The sequence below is a fragment of the Urocitellus parryii genome, chromosome 8, assembly GCF_045843805.1.
Source record: "Urocitellus parryii isolate mUroPar1 chromosome 8, mUroPar1.hap1, whole genome shotgun sequence".
Lineage (NCBI taxonomy): Eukaryota > Metazoa > Chordata > Mammalia > Rodentia > Sciuridae > Urocitellus > Urocitellus parryii.
In genome coordinates this window covers 81,463,453-81,483,194 of record NC_135538.1, presented here as the reverse complement: position 1 = coordinate 81,483,194, position 19,742 = coordinate 81,463,453, and the positions used below count along the sequence as shown (strand labels likewise).

Genomic DNA, 19,742 nt, shown 5'->3' with positions numbered 1-19,742 from the left:
ATTATAGTGTATATAGTTAGACAATTTTTTCTTTCATTTTAACTTTATAGATCTTTATAGTCAGATCTCCTCCTCCTATTATTACTTTAGTGTCTTTGTTTTACTTTTCTGTGAAAAGAAAATGACAAAAGAGAGATTTATAACAGTGTTGGCTGTTGTACTAGTTACAAATCAACAGCCCACTCTGTGCAGGACTCTATGCAGGATGCTAGTTTCTTTATCATTTATGACTAGACGTGATTTTGCCACTAAGCTGTCAACCTGTATGTCACCTAGGAGCTATAGCTTGGGAAACTGGGCCACTCATTTCTTCCACTGACTTTTATTTCAAAGTCATCTGAAGTGGCAGATTTATGGGCTAGTCAGATGAGAAAAATTTCTCTTTTTTCTTCTTGGAAAGGTTTGAAATAAAAGAGAAACATCCCTTTTCTTTTTTCTCTCTTTTTTCCTACCTGGTGACTGCCACTAATATAAAGTGTTTGTCTTTTGCTCCTCTCCAGCGATGTTGGCAGGCATAGGAATGGATGGAGGGATTCTGTTTCTTTCTCTTTCTGACTTGGGCTAATGTTTCTTATAATTTTTAATGTTTCTCTATCCAGACTTGGTGTATTCTTTTGATTTTTTTCCTCATGGGTAGTCTCTGCTTTAATTTCATTTTTTTTTGAAAATAAAGGAGTCAGTAAGTTATCATTTTATTTTTAAATCAGAGGAGTCAATCTCTCTGTCTTGCAAATAAAGTTCAGACTCTAGTACTAAGACATTCTTAAGTCATAATTTTCCCTTCCAATAACTTACCAAAATCTGTAAAAGAGTGGCTCACCAGATATAACCGATTAGCAACCTATGTGGGAACTTTGCACATAGAAGTGTAAAATGTTTCCTCCCCTTAAGGAGTTTTTACTCTCTCAGGGAAATGGGATGAAGCAAGGAAATGTTAACTGAAAATTTAAGCACAGAGTACAAAGTCCAGCTCAGGGAGATATAGCTGCAGGTTCAGGTAGGCAGTTCAGATATCATAGGGAAGTGGGGGCCTACCTGGAATTAAAAGAGAGTAGGTTTTGCATAGGTGGAGTGAAGAAGGGGGGTTCTTCCAAGCAACAAGGAAAGGTCTGGGGTCACAGCCCAGATGAACAGGATATGATGTCTGCAGTGAGGAAGTGGCTTGGGGACTGCAGTGTAATAACAGGTAATGTGAGTTAAGTTGCAAAGGTCAGAGGTGAAAGTTCTTAATTAGTATGACCTCTGCTGCAGTGAAAGGCCTGGGAGGAAACAACTCACCAAGGATTATTGTGGAAAAAATATACAGCATCCATAAGAGAGAGTGTGATACCCTGGGGCTAGTAACTATGGGATGCTTAAACCTCCCCAAGGCCAGGAGGGGTGAGAGGATACCAGGAACGAGACAAAGAGAAGGCTCTGTGGAAAGACCTGCCTGACCAGAACTGAGCTGAAGTTGAAGGAGTTCAAGAGCCCTCAGAGACTTGGCAGGTGCATGTGTGTTATTATGTGTGTGTGTGTGTGTGTGTGTGTGTGTGTGTGTTGTACAGGCATGCATGTGCCCCCCCTGCTAAATTTGATGACTTCATTCTCTTCTCTCCCTCTGGTTTCTCCCTTCCCACTGGCTGGTCTAACCAAAAGCCTCCTGTGCACAGACGTGTGTGGAGAAGATGGAGAGTGGGATATTCAGAAAGGCAAGGGGCAGGTATGAGAATCTTTTGAATGCCATTGAACAGGAAAAAAGGAACATTCCAGATTTATCAATCTAGCAGCAGTTAAAGAGGAGAAAGTGTTGGAGGAAGGGGCATAACTTAGGGAGATAAGATTTGATGTTCACAGAGTAAATTAGTAAGATTCTGAATCAGGTATGTGGCAAAGAGAATAGAAACAAAGCAGCAAATGTGAAGCATAATATAAAGAATTTCTAGTAATTCATATGGCCCAATTTGTGTTTCTCTTATAGTTTTACCTTCAGATTTAGATTTCTAAATGTTATAAAAGGTATGTAATTTTTGAGTTTAGATTGTGGCAATAACACCTCTTTTCTTTAATCATTTTATATAATGTGCTTTCTTTTTCTTTTTTTTGTTTCAATTTTTTTATTTGATATTCAGTTCTTGTTGAGGATAGAGCTCAGTACTTCAGTAATTTAGTTTGAGAAATACTAACACTTTACAGAATACCAAGTGAGTGTTCAAAATTCAGGTTGCTCTCTGATTGTATTAAATATTTTCCTGATGTAACCAATAGTTTACTATAAATTCTAAAAATCAAACTATTTTAATTGCTCTATATTTTATAAATACTTTTAATTGCTCTATATCTTATAAATGAAAATATTCATGATATTTATCAGATAGTGATGAATTCCTACACAAATATCTATCTCAATCTATAAGGTTCAACAAATTCCCTTTTATATACTAATTTATCTTCAGTACAATCTAGGCATAAATTGTCAGAATAACCTACACAGATCTTGGTGGCTGATATAAAAATCATAAAGGTACAATAGCTTAGTGTCACTCCATTATATGATCTTTTGAAAGTCAGGAGCACGCTGAACTCTATTTTGGGTACTTACCTCTCAGGGAAGCTTCTCTGTTTTATTCTCTGCAAAAAAGATAGAAAGTAATTTTACCAGGAGATAATGCCAACTAAAGAGCTAAAGTCTATTTTCATTCTTTTCTCCCTTCATCTACACTTCAACCTGCCTGTACAACATTATTTTGCAGGAATAAAATTCCTATTGGTCTTATCAGATACCTCCAAGAATTTTTTCCACTGCTGCTTGTGCTGTGGAAACCAATTCAAAAGGATCCAGGGTTGCAGGGCAAGGGGCAGGGTTCTAGACACCCACAAAGTGGTTATGTTTACCTGCTGAAGAAGATCCAGGTGCTCCTGTGAGTTGCTGAAGTTTTTCCCAATGTCAAAGAGGCAGAAGGTCTCCTGCTGGCAGATGCTAACCCAGTCCTGGTACTCCTCAGTGTCAGGGATGCGATCCAGGAAGATCCTGTATGCTTCCCACACCACTTCCTGACACACTGCAACACAGAGCCATTAGGGGGTGGAAAATGGCCACATTTAAAGAAGAAAACCCTTCCCCCAAAGCATAATCTCATGATATGGAAAATTCTTTTATGGTTTATATTGACACACTAATTTATAGCCCATAGAAATTAATTCATTTAACAAAATATTTGTTAGACCCTTTCTATGTGCTATGGGAGAAAAAAGAATATAAGGAATGTAGCGTGTGCCTGTCTGCGTGCACATGCACAAGCATGCATGTGCAAATGCAAGTAAGGCTGCAATGTCAAATAGGGTGGATGAGGAAGACTTCACTATAAAGTTGACATTTTGAGCATTTGGAAGAGAAAGCACTCCCCCAACCCAGCCTCAGTGCTGTCACCGTTCTGCAGAGCTGGTCTGTCAGTGTGGCTAGAGCATCACAGAATAATGGAGGATGAGGACTGGAAGAAGATATGGCAAGGGAGTTACAGATTGTATAGGGCCTTGGAAACCAGTTGTCTTCAAACTGAGGTAGTTACCCTGGCTATACTAGAAGTCTTTCCAAGGGATGAACAGACAAATGGAAGTTTAAAAGGAGTCAGTTTCCAGGCCTCATGTTCCCTGTGCATGCTTTCCTAAAAGGACATCTCTCTCTTTTTTTTCAGTTCCCTTTTGGTCACAATCCTCCCTCTCATTCATCCTTTCCTACTCTTATCGGGGTTCAGTACCACTAGGTTACCATAGGAATGTATGGTTTTAAATAATGGCATTGAAGTTGAGAAAAGGAGTGAACTTAGATGCAGAATGACACATTTTGACCACTCAGGTGATTTCTGATTCTTTGCTTTCAACAAATTAGGAGTCCTAAGGGAGTTGACAGCTGATAGATCATTAAGAATAATGATGACAGATCATGATGTATTATTGATATATAATGCCAAAGGAATTAAAGAAATAATGATATTATAATAAAACTTTGTTCCCCTCTATTTATTTATGTGAGCAAGTTTTCTTAGCACTTAAGTGAGATTAAGTAAAATAATAGGAATAAAATTTATGCTAAACTCTATCTAATCTTAAAAGGCACAATATAAATAATGACTAATAGAACACGAACTAATAGAGGAGAAAAACCAAAACAACATCATCAATCTAGAGATAGATAGCTTAAGGTAGCTTAAGCTACAGAACTGTCATTTATACTGGATTCTTCCAAAGCTCTGTTTGTAATTTGGCATTTATACTTTTGTATTTATAAACATAAACAACTACACAACTTTTATCTTACCCTACATCCATCTGTCAATAAAATTATAAAGAAATTTGTCTAATTTTTATATTTTGTTTTAAACAGTTACATGTTAAAGATTACTAGAAATGCAACTGAATCCAGAAAATTTTATTTTAGACATAAACCCTAGATTCAGGGGAAATAAAAATATGTAATTTCAATGTTTATACTTTTTCCTTTTTTTTACAGAGAAGTATTTGGAGCAATCAATAACATTTTAAAGCATAACATAAGTTACATTGAAATAAGACTGTGAGGGGGGTGGTGAAATAGAAATGTGGTGAAAAGGGGACCATGTAACGTTTCCTTCTCTTAAGAAGAGTTTGTTTATGTATTTGTTGAAAGAATTTGATGGTTCAATAAGAGTATTTAGTGGATGTAGTAGATTCCACTGGATATGTAAGAATGATCCAGTTCTTGTTGTATTTATTTATTTATTTTGGACCAAGGATTGAACTTAGGGGAACTCAACCACTGAGCCACCCCAGCCCTATTTTGTATTTTTGTCTCACTGAGTTGCTTAGTGTCTCGCCATTGCTGAGGCTGACTTTGAACTCACTATCATCCTGCTTCAGCCTCCTGAGCCACCTGGATTATAGGCATCTACCACCAAGCCCAGCCTGTTCTTGTTTTATTTTAAATGTCAATATTTACAACTCACAGAAAGTTACAACCTTTCTAGTTATTTAAGCTTATGATGAAAAACTTTGCAAAGGGATCAACTGAAAAATGTACAAAGGGGAATATAATGTTAAATTGTTTTGGGGAGTTAAGTTAGTAAGCAATGCAGAAGACTCCTATTTATAAAACAATTTTATAAGTGGATTTTTACCTCTGGTGGATGGGAAGCAGTTGAAACCTTTGGGGCAGAGGCTGACATCATCTGACTTTCTAACCAAGACTAGTTGACTGCTGTGCTGAGGAAAGGGGTGGTGGGGAGGAGCAAGGTAAGAGGACAGTTTGGAGACTCTTGCTTTTATTGCTTTATCTCCTTCCTCCCAACTTATTCTATGTCTGGATTTTCCCAAGCTTTCTGTTTTAAAAGGCAAAGGGAATTCCAGATCAGTAGAAGCTCAAGTCATTTACCAATAGAAACCAGATAAGAACCTTTAAGGTAACTAATTTTTTAATTAGTAATTCCCCTAGAGGGTGCAGTCCTACCAACTCAAATGTGCCATCTAGTTTCCCAAATGGGAGGATCAACATTCATGGGAGCAAAAAATTAGCTTCCCCCTGGAGAACCCACTTTTTGTGATTATGACCTCTCTCTTGTCAGGCAAGGATCAGGGATCAGTTTCAATGTCTTTTTCAGTACCAGCCATCACATAGTTCTTGAGCCTTCATTTCTACTCAAGGGTCTACATGCCAGTCATGAGAGAAACAAGACTTGCATTTTTTTTTTTTCAGATTTATCCAAACTCTGAGAGTTATTTGTTCAGCTTGAGCAAGTCAACTGCCTTCACCACCCTTCTCTCCTACATACTCCATACTCTTTCTGGGGACTCTATTTTGCCCTTCCATTTTTTTCCCAGTGTACCTGCTAGTTTAGGTCAAAACCCATCTAAGTGCCAGAGATACAATGATATATGAAAAAAACTATCACTGCCTGCATGGTATGTTGACCCTTGACTAGAGTTGATTTGTCTTGGCCTAGGCCTGAAATCTGACCACAGAGGCCCTATCTCTCTGCTCTTTAATGTGTAGGCAGCACCCCCAGGAAACAGAGGCTCTGGAGGCCAGTGTGGCTGTCTGTAATGGGAAGTTCAGCCCTGCAGATGGTTATTCACAACTGGGAAGAATAATATGAGACCAATGGTGTGAAAAATTTAGGACTAAAAAAGCGTTTTCACACCATTAGTCTCATCTAATTCTTCCCAGTTGTGAATAGTTAGTAATAGTGTTCATGTTTACTGTGATTTGTATGCTTATGCTTCTATTTGTTAAACATCTAATGGGGCTGGGTACACATTCATTGGGAACACACACTGGAATGGGAATCAGGATGTTGGGTCCTACCCATGTTCTTCTGGCAACTGTGCCCCTGATCATGCCAATTTACTTCTTCAGATCTCATCTGAAACATCTCTAGATGTTTTCCAGATCAGTGCCTCTACAGAACTTTGAGGTATAAACAGATGACCCAGGGATCTTATTAAAATGCAGACTATGACAGTAGGTCTGGTGTGGGATAGGAGAGTCTACATTTCTAACAAGTTCTCAGCTGCTGCAGATCTGTGGACAATGCTTGGTGTAGAAAGATCCTTCCCATCTTTCATCCACTCTAGGTTACATGTCACTGAGGAAGAAAAATCTAGCTTTTGATATTGGAATGCAGGGAGAGTGGAGATAGGAAAGACAGGGAAAGCCTGGAATGAGTGTGGTGGGGGTCAGAAGGGACACAACTATAAAGCGGGGAGCTTGGATGCTTGGATGGGGAGGAGCACAGAGCTCAGCCTGGAGAGGGCCAGAAACAAACTTTCCTTTTTTATTTGTGCTTTGGGATGAGCGTGAGCTCAGAGCATTTTCCCTTGTGTTGCTTTAAGCATTGGAAAAGAAATAGCTCAATATTCCAATTGATTTAGGAACAGCGAGCTTTCTCCCCTGAGTTTGAAAGATGTCAACAGATAATTTTATAAAAGCGGTGATGAGATCGGTAAGTGAGTTACTCCATCAAAGGAACACTGTAGCTAGGTCTTATTTCTTGTTTCTTTGTGAACCAATTTGTTAGACTTAAGAAATCCACGCTGATGAATAGTAAAATTTAATATCACCCAGGGACAGCTATAAAGATAATGGACTGTCATTGCTGTGGGGAGAAAAACAGTGGTTTGTTTCATCCAGGGAAACAAGAATGAAAGAGGCAAACCTAATCAAGAATAGAGATAAGAATAAAAATTCAGGACTAAAAATTAGGTTGCAGCAATAAATAGTCTATTGTTCAAATACTTGCAGTGAATCCTGTTTGTGAGTGTTGTAAAGAGTTACAAGTTACAAGAAAATAGTTAGCAATAGTGTTCATGTTCACTGTGATAAAAAACTATATATTTGTATGTTTATGTTTCAATTTGTGAATACTATGTAAATTACCAGTGTCATTATCTGTCAATATATAGGCACATTCAAAATGAATAATTTATGTGTTTCTCTCTCTGTGTATCTCTCTTTTTGCATTTTCAATGAATGGGATATTTGCCTTCTGTATCATCAAGAAGTATTTATTGAAAAACCGCTTTGGTAAGATGCTATGCCAGGACCTCAGAATATTTATATAGAGTACTTCTTTCCTACAACTGGAGTTCTCCTTCTGTCTATGACCCAGTACTTTTCAATTTTCTATGGGTGTGTTTTCTATCAGAAAACAAATCTTTTTAATTCCACATAAAATGAGACATATGAGGAATTATAAGGCTTGATTTTTTTTTGAAATTCTTAGTTGATTATGCCTCCAAAATACAATAAGAACTCCTCAGATTAATTTAACCCTGTGCATGTTTTATAGATACAGACAGCCAGATGTGGTAGTATTCACCTGTAATCCCAGTATATCAGGAGACTAAGGCAGGAGAATTGCATATTTGAGGTCAGTCTCAGCAACTTAGTGAGACTCTGTCTCAAAATTAAAAAAAAAAAAATAAGAAGGTCTGTGAATGTAATGAATTTCACTGGTAGAGAACTCCTGAATTCAATCCCCAGTACCACACACACAAATCTTCATCCCGTAGATGTAGACTTCTAAGACCTTTTTGGATGTTAGTATAATGATATAAGTTTTCAGTTGCCAAAATACACAACATATCATAGGCTAGAATTGAACCAGCTTGCTCTACTGAATGGGCTTTAAGTAGAGCAAGAAGTCTCTGGATTTTGGAATAGGTTCAAGCATCTAGAGTGATTAGGGTGGGAAATCTGTAATATAATCTCCTCAATTTCCATGTATAAGATGAGTTGAACTTAGGCCTCAGAGAGATAGGTCCTTTGCGGCTACCCAGAGAAGTGAATAGCAGCTAGAGAAAAATTATTTTTTATTTAAAAGAAGCAGCTCTGGGACTTTTTTTTTTTCCCATCTATGGTATACAAATAAATAAATAAATAAAAAACCAGTCACGGATGGCTGTGATGGGATTTAACCCCTTAATGATTTGTGGGAATGCAGGAAGAATCCTGTTAAGCTGTCATGGGGTAGAAGCTGCACTGTGCCTCTGCTGGGAGCTGGTCATATCCTGCATTATGTCTTGGTAGTCACTCTTACTTAACTGTTTCCCCTCCACACTCCAACCCGCCTCCATGTTTCCAAAAATTAGAAGATTTTTTTTTCTTCCTGGATTTTCAATAAATAGCAGGCTTGTTAAAGGGAGGGAGGGAGTGGGAGAGAGAGAGAGAGAGAGAGAGAGAGAGAGAGAGAGAGAGAGAGAGAGAGAGATGAGGAGAGATCTGAATTGAAATGTTGCTTTTGAAAAATGAAATCTTAAGTCATAAATCAACTTGCTCAGATATCTGGTGTTGCAATCATTCTGTACTTTTCACTTCATAAGAACATTAAAATTCAATATCGGCTTCAGCAAAAGTAAAACAAAGAGGTAAAATCTGTATATCAAGGCTCTCAACGACTTTTCAAGTGCCTTTATGATCTCAAGTTGCACAGGACATTGTTTTAAATCACAGGAGATGATACCCACCATAGTTTTGGATGTTTATTATTCATTACTATCAGATTAGTGGGCTGCTTTTTTTTTCCCTCTTGTGGCTAAATGAGAGTCTCAGGAAGTTTCTACAGATGAATGAAATAAAAGAGATGAAGAGAGAAAAAAAGCCTAAACAGGTTTCAGCTTTTTCCTTACCTCTCAATCTATAATAAGCTTGAAGACTGGCTAAAATCTGTTTCATGGATTCCTGTGGACAGACATTAACCCCAGTTGGGAAAAATGCTGATCTTTTTGTTCGAAGTTTTGCCAAATCGAATATTCGTCTCATGGTTGACACTTTGTACATTTTTGCAGTATTTTCAGCTCTTTCGATTCTTGGGGCATTGTCTATGTCTTTAGTTTCAGAATTGTATAATCTAATGGAGATATCTGTAAGAGAAAGATTATTTCCTGGTGAATATATATGCATTTATGTGTTTTATGTGACATACATGGACAAATGAATGAAATATGCTAAAAATTATAATGCTTTGGCTTATAAAATACCTACTTTGGTGCACCTGCCAGCTATAATATTCCTAGGACAAGATATTTTCAGAAATAAGAGAATAGCATAATGAGCCGATCAAGTTATTTTTTTTTTTTATAAAAGCCAACATCTCAAATCATCTTGCCTTTAGGAACTGCCAAATATTGAAACCATTTCCCACACATCTCTCTGAAAATCATTCCTCACTTAGCACTCAAGACTCCCAAGAGATTCTTCTTTCCATAGACATTATAATTCAAGAGGGGAATGATGGATCATTGTGGTACCCAGAGGTATACTCTTAGGGAGGAAGTGGAGTGCTTCTAAAAACCTAGGAGAAAAAAAATACAACAAAAATATTTCCTGCCGATTAGTGGCAGCCTAGGATTTCTAAATGACATGGTGCAGAGTGTGGCAATCAGTTTGAAAAAGAGTTGGGGCAAGGATGAGTCTTAAAGGTACTTTACAGAGCAAGCTTGCTTGTTTATGAGGGTGGTGAGAAGAAGGATGAAGGGGAGGTCAGAGAGAGGATCTGGTGGCAAATGTAACTGCCTAAGCTATTTCATGGTGCAGGTAGGGAACACTGCTGTGTCTATTAAGGTTAGAACTAGATTTCATTTTTAACTTTCTGGACCCCTTATACTGAATATAGCTTACATTCCTGAGCACTTTTTAATTTTAAATTCTTTCACATGTTTTATTTTGTACCATTCTCACAAAAGTTTTACTATTTACATAAATATTATTTTTCTCAGTGTATCATGTAGCAGGATACAGAGGCTCACAGGAGGCAGAGCATGTTTACAGTATAATGAAGTCTCCATTCCTTCTCTGGCATTTAATTTCTTCCCTTTTACTAACTCTGCCAATTAAGAAAGGAAGCTTCTATGGACAGTGGCCATTCAGTCTGGCCCCTTGATACTCCAAAGCACCTGGAGATACATATTATGGAGATACATATTACCATTTTAACTAGGGGAGGCTCTTTAACACATCTTCTGAAATGTGATACAGATGAGACAATCAAGCAGAAATTCAAGCAGAAATTCAAGCAGGTCAGCTGGAAAGCAATTCAAATGTTGTTACAAAGAGTAAAAGTCCCTCCTTCATTATGGGGGGGGGAAGAGAGTCTTGGTGGGAACATGTATTCTCTGTCACTTTGAAGGATCTCAGGGTCTTGGGCAGTGCTATTTTTTTTTTTTTAGGCAAGAATCCCCAGGAAGAAAGGAAGTTTAGAGATTAATTGGCTCTATCAACCCCACACTAGACAAATAAATCATAATTCCTGGGTAGAATACAGGCATCAGCAATTTTTGAAGATCCTCAAGTAATTTCAAAATGCAGACATGTTTGGCAACCACTGTTTTATGGATCCATAAGGAAGCTTCCAGATGCTTCCAGCTGGAGTCAAGATAATCCATCTCAAAATGGCTTAACACAGGAAGTTATCACACCCAAAGGGAAGCTGCAGGTAGGGAACACCTGGTGAAAACGGAGCTCTGGCTCTGACATTCTGCACTTCCCTAGATTCTGCCCCTCAGGTGGTGACCTTATTCACAGGCGGGATTCCATCAAGTTCCTCTGATGGTGGCTAACAGCAACTGGGGCAATACTCTTGCCCTTGTTCATGCCGAAAGATAGCTTTTCTATTACACATGTCTGACTTAGGCCCTGTGTCTGCACCAAGAACGTTGATGAGGGTATGTGATGCTGTTGGTTTGAGCTGAGCAATCACAGGGCAGGGGACTGAGATTATTTGAACTGGTTCCTTGTTACTGTGGGGGCGGAGTCAGTTTTTCCTGAGTCAAATTGGTGGCATGGCAAAGTGAAAGGTGCCCATTCAGCATGAGGATAAAGTGGAAAAAGAGGACTAGGAACTGGGTCCCAGATGTTAGTGCCTGCTGCAGTCAGTAAGTGTAAATTTATGTTTATGCATATTAATAATCTTCTAAAATACGTTACAGATTGCAATAGTGTTGTAATAGTAAAAATTAACTTTTTTGTTTGGTGACTGTCACAATGTGAGCAGCCAGACTTCTGAGATGTTTTGTAATACTAACCTGATCACAGTGTAATTTTCATTATAAATAATTGCATGTATTTGTTCTGTTCATTAAGACAAAATTTCAGAACTTTCTTCTCTCTCAATTTTCTGTTCCTTCTTTGAAACTAATTATTCATTGTCTTGGTTTCGATACTTTCTCTTTATCAAGTTTTGCCAAATAAATAAATATTAAAAAAATTAACCTTTTGCCATTTGGAATAGAAGGAATGGGTATCAGATAAAATTTCAACCTATCTGATTTAACACAGGCCACACTTAGGAAAATTGCTCCCCATTTCTCCTGTCCTTCTCCATTTTTCTCAGGGTGCTAACAATATGAGGAGGAAGTTCTGTTGTTATGCTGGTCCTGTTCTCCACTTTGTCACCTCACAATCTAATTTAGTCCATTGATGTTGGTCCTCTTCTTACTTTTTTTTTTTTTAATGTTATGCTCTGTAGAACTTCCTGGATAATTTGGCTTGGGCAGAGCATATACTCAACCCTCTGTGGCTGTGGAGACAATGGTCCTGTTCTGGAATTTTCCCCAGTGGATACCTGTAGACCTTAACACTTGGCTCATGTACAGGCTGACTCTGTAGTTCTATTTAATATCAGGCTTTAGATTTCATCCTCCTATCAAGGTGGGGTATGAGAAGATCACAGATTTGCCCCAGCCTCCCTACAAGCTTCCATGTGTCCCCCTTTCCCAGCTATGGTCAGTCTTTTCCTATGCTACATATGACAACGAGTCCTCACAATTAGTCTAGAGCAAGGTGAATTAAGGTAACATGTAGATTAATTTGCATTGGATTCCTTGTTCACAACTGTTATCCTTTCACCCTTAAGTGTATCCATGTTTAGAAAATAAATTATATGGTCACCCAGTTTTAAGTATCTCCTTGCTGGAGGAAATCCAAATTGAGCATTCTACATATGGCTCTCTCTCCTCCAGGAAGTGCCCTGTTCCATTTTTTAATATCTATACTTAGCTAATTCTGTCTTTTAGCTGAAAATTACCGTCCAGTAACTTCCACACATTATTCTTTCTGATTCTGCCCTTTAGTACAGCAAAGACCAAACTATAGGTACTTCCATAAACAGTTGATCATATATTCCAACCACTGTTCACCACCATACGTTAAACATTTTCCATCTTTCTTTGGTTTCTTCTTCACATTGTTTTAGTCAGTTTTTTTTGCTATTGTGATTAAAGATCAGACTCGAACAACTGTAGAGGAGGAGAAGTTTATTTGGGGGCTCATGGTTTCAGATGTTTCAATTTATAGATAGTAGACTCTGTTCCTTAGGGGCTTGAGGTGATGCAGAACAACATGATGGAAGTGTATGATGGAGGGAAGTGGCTCACTTGAAAATCAGAAAGCAGAGAGACTCTGTTCACCAGATATAAAATATATGCCTCAAAGGCATGCCCCCAATGAACTACTTCCTCCTGCCCCACCTCACCTGCTTCCAGTCACCACTCAGTTAATCTCATCAGGGAGTGATTCACTGATTAGGTTAATGCTCTAACCTTAATCATTTCTCCTCCAAACCTCCTTGAGTCGTCTCACACATGAGCTTTTGGGGGACACCTCATATCCAAACCATAACATACATTAATGTTAGATCTTCAGCTGATCTTGTTCTCTATTACATAAAGCCAACCATGGGGCATTCCTTGCATTGACACTATAGCTTGGGCTAGGATCAGAATGTTTCATCAGTGCTTCTACCCAATATCATCACTAAAGAAGAGACAGGCAATTACCTAAGTCCAAGTCTGTTTGTAAGACAGGCGACACTGACAAAGTGTACTTAAAATTTTTTCAAGGATTTCAAATAAAATAAACAAAAAAGTTTATTTTATTTGAGGAAAAAAATAAAGAGGAAAAGAAGGATTTGAAACATGGTAAAAACAGTTCATATTTATAGGAGCTAATAAAAACACTTGGGTAAGGCAATTAAATCAGATTAGATGCTATTCTTCAGAGCTACATAAGTGATAATAATATTGAACTGAACTTTTAAAGATTTGTTGGGTGCATTTCCATGAGTTTGGTATTTTTAGCTTGAGAAAGTATTTGGAAAAAAATAGGTAAAATTTAGTAAGAGTTAATTGATAGTTGAAAGACCTGTTATAAAAAGGGAATATCTTTAATAGAAGCCTGAAAAATATTTTGAGGCAGAAAGTATTTCTCTAAGATGATGAAAAACTTGAGTCTAACGTGAATGATGAATTGGCTGCTATCTAACAACTCTCTGGTTGAAGTTTGAAGTTACAAAGAGAAGATAAGGGCAAAGTAACTTCAGGAAAAAACAAATACACAAACCATTTCCTAGAGTAAAAGAGTAAATGAGAAAAAATTGCATATTTTATGTATTTGGAATAATAAGCAATTGTACTATTTGAAATAGTAGATTTTAAACCAGCAAAATAACACTTAAACCTATGGTTTTGGAAAATAGTCATATTATTGAATGAAGATGTTGAAGACAAAATGAAAATTAATCAGAATGTTTAGAACTTCTAAGCAAAGATGAGGAAAAGGTATAATATTCATGGTGCTTAGTTTCTAAATTTAACTTTATTATGATCATCATTTGTGAAAGCAGTAGTAGCAACACAAATCATATAATGTCACTAAATTATTTAAATTATTTTAATAGTACCAGTGATACACAGGGTGTTGACTCTCTCTCTATAACTTGGATGTTCTTGACCACCAAGTACATCCTGAGTTCCCATACATATAAAATGGGGAATAATTATAACCTCCCTGAGTGAGTCTCTGTGACATTAAAGGAATGACAACATGGGTAGCCCTTGAACCAGCGTTGGGCACATATTCAATAACTCCTTTATTTGACAACCCATGCATTCCACTTGCAGTGGTTGCTCATCTGGCATGACCTTTCATGAATGCTCCTCAGTCCTCAGACTTCCCTATACTGGTGTCCTGAAGTCTTCTATGCTTCCACTGGCAGTGCTCATGTTTGTCCAGTCTTTCATACCAGAGGGTCCTTCTCTTCCATTTTTTGGGGGGGCTCCTACTTTTTCTCTAAGGACCAGCTGAAGTATTTTCTCTTTTAAGCTTGCTCAGATCCCCTGTGCAGAATTCATCCATATGTTTCCTCATATTCCTCTAGTGTGGCTCATATTGCTATGGCATTTTCTGACTCACCAATATTCTCAAATCCTTACTATGTTTCAGGCCCACTGTGGTATACAGTGGTAAGTTAGATGAACACATATCATGCAACTTATGGTGTAGTGCTTTTTTCTCCTGCTTTGAGTAATTTGTTGTAAATACGAGTTTCCCCCTTTAGATTGCAAATGCCTTGAGCTTCTGTGTTGTCATCCCAGCCCTCTCTCCTCTATTCACCTCAGTGCCTAGTTAGTATGTAAAATGTTTTGTACACGACAGATATGAATATATATATTAAGTGAATAAATGAAAAATGACTGTAAAATATTAATGGGTTTTTAATGATATATGTATGAGTTAGATTTATTTTAAAAACCATTAGACCATGAAAAATAGCTTTATATGTCTGGCCCACTTACATTATTGAAATTTCCCTTTTAAATTTCTGCCCACTCTCTGGTATATAATATCAGAGGATTAGGACACAGATATATTAAATAAAGCTTAGTCAAAGAATTCTTTTGTGAATGAACATTGAAAGAACAGAAAGAAAATGGTTTATGTATTAAGTGCATATTACTAACATCTGTATTCCCAGACACTTTCAATACATCTATAAATAGACACATAATCAAGGAAACCAATTAGAAGTGTGGGTTTCAGTGAGAAAGAACATCAGTGTTACCTAAACCTTAATAATGACAACCCTGAGTTTATTTGCCCCTCAATGGCTATATCCAATCCTTTGCCTAGCCCTCACCTGCATCCTTGTAGCTGAGCATGGATGGAGAAAAATAAGCATTAGAATTTGCTTTAAATTCAGGATCTTAAGTAAACTCATACTCCTTTCCTGTAGTCTATTCAAAGTCCCATTCTCCTGGAGAACTGTACACAATTTTTCTCAGATTTCCTGCACCTTCTTGCTTATGTATACTTCCAGCTGATGAGTCCTTCACATTTTACTGAGAACAAGATGAGCCAGAAGAGAATTTGCATATCTGCCCTCTCGCTGTACCAGTGCTCATGTACTCTGCTTCCCCTCTGTGGCTGATGAGGGATGTGTGCTATAATCTAAGCTCCTTTACTTATGCATCCATCCTTGGTCAACTCTCAAGGAAATTCTTCCAGAAATTCTAGCACTTTCTTACATCATTACTTTTCCTCTTTGTACCGGATTATTCTTATATGTGCACAAACATGTTATTATTCTTCCTTTTATTATATTTTTATGTGGTGCTGAGGATCAAGCCCAGGGCCTCGCACGTGCAAGGCACAACCCCAGCCCCTCTTCCTTCTGTTATAAAAGAAACAAAAAGCACTCTCTTGAAACTACATTCTCTCTCTCCACTGACTTACTTTTCAATTCATACTTACATCAAAACTCCTTGAAAGATCCGTTTTTACCTCCTTATCCAGAACAAAGCAAAGGCCTACATAAGTGAGAATTCACCTGATATCACATGAGTAGCTAACAATACCCTTCCTTCTATTTCTCAATGTTTCCTTTTAAAAATTATTTCAACATTTGTGATGTGTTCATAGAGCCTGGTGTATTCTACATGCTAGTGTGACACTTCACCAGAATGGGTTGCTATAACTGTGAGGATTGGGAATAGATTAAAAGACCACCAGTGGCTGCCTGAAACCTTTAATAGTACCAAACCCTATTTACACTATGTTATTTCTATACATCAATGCACAAATTTAACACTCGCTAACTTTTCTAGTTTAACAGCAAATTTGCAAGGATTTCTTTTTCTCTCTTTATAATTTCATGAACAGAAGACTTGTTTTTACACTAGATCTTAGCATCCTAGAAACCACTGAAATTCACATTATTTTCCCCCAGAGTCACTGAAGAGTTTATTTTTTCCTTCCTATACACCGTTTGGCCTCCAGTCACAGATGGATGACAAAGTTTCTATTTCAGATTTAACTTTGCCCATGAACTGGTCTCTTTCTTGGTTATATATGCAAGCTGATAATTGATACAGCATTTACCAACGTGTTTGGACCTCTCCTCAGCACTAGAGAAATATTTTTTAGTTTTCTATTAGAGGCTTACGATATAAGGTTACTGTACACTTTTAGTGACAACAGTATATAAGAGGAATAGGAGAATGGAGATTTCACAACAGCATTGCTAAGAAAGCAACATTCACTGATACAAAGCACTTAGCAAACCCATTATAACTTCCTGGGGGAAAAAGCCTCAGTGTCTTAATGAATGAAGTAATGGGAGTGAAGACAAAACTTACTGGAATTTCTACAGAACAGAAATCTCAATTTGAAGAACAGAACTCCATAGAGACAACAGGGATAACATTTCAGGATCAAATCAGTGACTGGAAGTTTTCAGAAAAAAATAATTTAATCTTGCATAAACTTTTCTAATCTTATTAAAAAGAATGAAGAGTTGTGGCCTTTATGCAAATGTTCCACTCATGAGTGATCCAGGATATCCTGGTGTTCCCCCAACATTGGCAGATTCTCAATTATGCACCTGAAATTTTTTTTCCAGATAGCAAAGGCAATTAAATATACATCATGCTTAACATACTTGAAAATGTATGAACACATTATGCAAAATTGCTGAACATCTTATTCAAGGCTATTTCAGAAAATTATATGGACTTTAAGCACTCTGTTTTCTGGATGATCAAGTAGAGAACATAGAAGTTTCTCCAACTTGCTTTTCCATCTGTCCTCCTACATCTGATTCCCAATAAACTCACACAATGACAACCCTAGTCTGTAGCCTGAGAATCAAAATATGTTGGAATAAATGATGCAAAAAGGATAAAAGAAATTAAGAAAACTTCCAGTTACTTCCTTTAATAAATTATGAAGTAAATAAACATTCACAACAGTCAGCCTGCAGGCCGATTATCAATGATGCATAGAGAAATGGCTACATCATTTCCCTTGCTGAAGCTTCTGAAAATCTATTGCATTGCAGCCTTTCTTACCTTCAAAACTGGCATTTGTTCAATAACAACACTCCCTACAGAGGATGCAAATCAGTATTCCCTTCTCTCAAAGAATTAGAAGAGTTGCATTAACTTTGTCTTCATTGTAAAAATCAGGCTTAGCCATTAACTTACCTGTGTCAGGAGGAAAGGGGTTAGGATGACAACCCATTACAGGAAATAAAAGGTTGCTAGCTCTTAATTTCTAGGTTATACATATACATTTGTATTAAGCTTCACTTTTACCCCACTTACCAAAAAAAAAAAAAAGAGAGAGAGAGAGAGAGGAGGAGGAGGGGGGGGGAGGAGGAGGAGGAGGAGGAGGAGGAGGAGGAGGAGGAGGAAGAGGAGGAGGAGAAGTAACCAAATTTGAAGGTGAGATGCTGAGAAATTTGCAGAGGTACAAATCTATGTTTATTGAGGAAACATGCATGAGTGGGCATTAACAAAACTGAAGACAAAGGGAAAGTTAGAAAAAGAAAGGAGATTGCCTTTTTGTGTCTAGAGTAGATGGCCCTTTGAACAGGTGTAATTGCCAGCAATTCAGGTCTGGTCAATGTCAGGAGGTGGAGTGGCAGCAGTGTAGCAGAGCTGTGTCCTTAACTGTCCTCAAAGCAGAAGTGTGTGCTAATTCCCCATCCTCTTAGTAGGGACAAAGGGCAGGGCATATTGAGAAGAGGAGGTGTGTTCTCAATGTGGACTGGTCTCTCTGTGAGCTAAAGAAGGAGAGAAACATATTGGAGGTACTTGTTATAGGGTGATGAGAAGGTGAAGTAGCACGTAGGTATCTTCATTTAAGGCATTAAATCACTTGATGAGGCAGCTCATGGGCTGAAGTCGGTCTACTCACAACCAGCTGCCAGCTTTGGGGGTTCTGCACCTGCTTCAGAACCATACCTCTGGTCATAGGGAATGCCTTTGCCTCTTAACTAAGGGGACACACAGCTTCAAGATACGCACTTTGTGCCAGAAGTGGTGAGAAACTGCAAGTTCAACATGTTGCTTCCTCATGGAGCCCTAAATTTACTTTAAAATTTTAGCAAAAAGTGTAACATATAAAGGACCATAAAAACTTTTCCACATGAATACATAAGCTAACTCAATAAAATCTTCCCCCACATTTGAGCCAGTCTTGAAAATAAGGAGAGTAGGATATTTTCATAAACTGTGATTAATAAAAAATGTATTGCTTTGAAAAGGGATGAATGCTGCAGTAGAGCTTAAGTGAACAGGATAAGAAACTGGAGTGGGAGCAAGTTGTGGCAAGTTGTTAGCTGGCAAAGCTGAGATCTCACACCTGGCTGCCTGTTTTGTATTTGTTGACTGGAAGAAACAAGTGCTTTCTCCAGCAACTGAGTTTGCTATCCCTTAAATAATCTGAACATCTTATAGCTAAAACATCAGCCCTATTAGGTCACTTCTAATCATCTCATTATTACATTAACTTAAATCTTTTTTTTTATCACTTCTGCTTCCTAATTCTTAACCCATCACATGCATTTTTTGGTAACATCACTGTAAATTTCAGAATATGGAGTTGAAATAAGTATACTGGCCACTGGTAAGAGAACTGAATGGAATTCTAAAAGTAAGTCAGAGATGTATGGATGATGAGTTACAATTGTACCTTACAGATGTATGGAACAAAATACTTTTCAGAGCACTTTTAAAGCCTAACTTGACTTAAAGATTGGAAACCAACAGTTTATGCCAGAAAGTATTAGGCAATTCATGAGCAGGAGGTAGATCCAACCCATGCTTTGTGATGCTGATTTAGAAGTGGATGGGGAAGACAAATAGCAGGAATTCGCAGAGACCTACACCAAGAACCTCTAAAATAAATCTGCAAAAAATTCAGGAGGAAGCTGACTTTAAAAAATGGGGTGCAGTGAGATAATAGTAGGTGGGCAGTAATGTGGATTTACTTATGAGATGCATTAATAACTTGTGTCAAGTACCCACTTTCCTTCTGTTTCCATCAATGTTAGGGGGCTAAAACACAGGGTATTTTCCAGTCCATGATTGTTAGGGGTGCTGTGTATTTGGGGACACCAAAATCTTACCATATCTGAATTATTCATATCAGGATCAGCTTTAATTTAGCTCAGCAT

At 37.7% G+C, this 19,742-nt stretch overlaps 1 protein-coding gene across 1 annotated transcript in view; it reads right to left on the bottom strand.

Annotated features, from left to right (window-relative positions):
- Impg1 (interphotoreceptor matrix proteoglycan 1) overlaps positions 1-19,742 on the bottom strand; it is a 148,155-nt gene that overhangs the window by 99,454 nt on the left and 28,959 nt on the right. The window contains exons 2-4 of the mRNA XM_077802128.1: positions 9,139-9,372; positions 2,875-3,041; positions 2,582-2,610 (exon numbers count right to left, since the gene is read on the bottom strand). Coding sequence (XP_077658254.1) covers positions 2,582-2,610; positions 2,875-3,041; positions 9,139-9,372 — 430 coding nt within the window. The remainder of the gene's footprint in view (positions 1-2,581; positions 2,611-2,874; positions 3,042-9,138; positions 9,373-19,742) is intronic.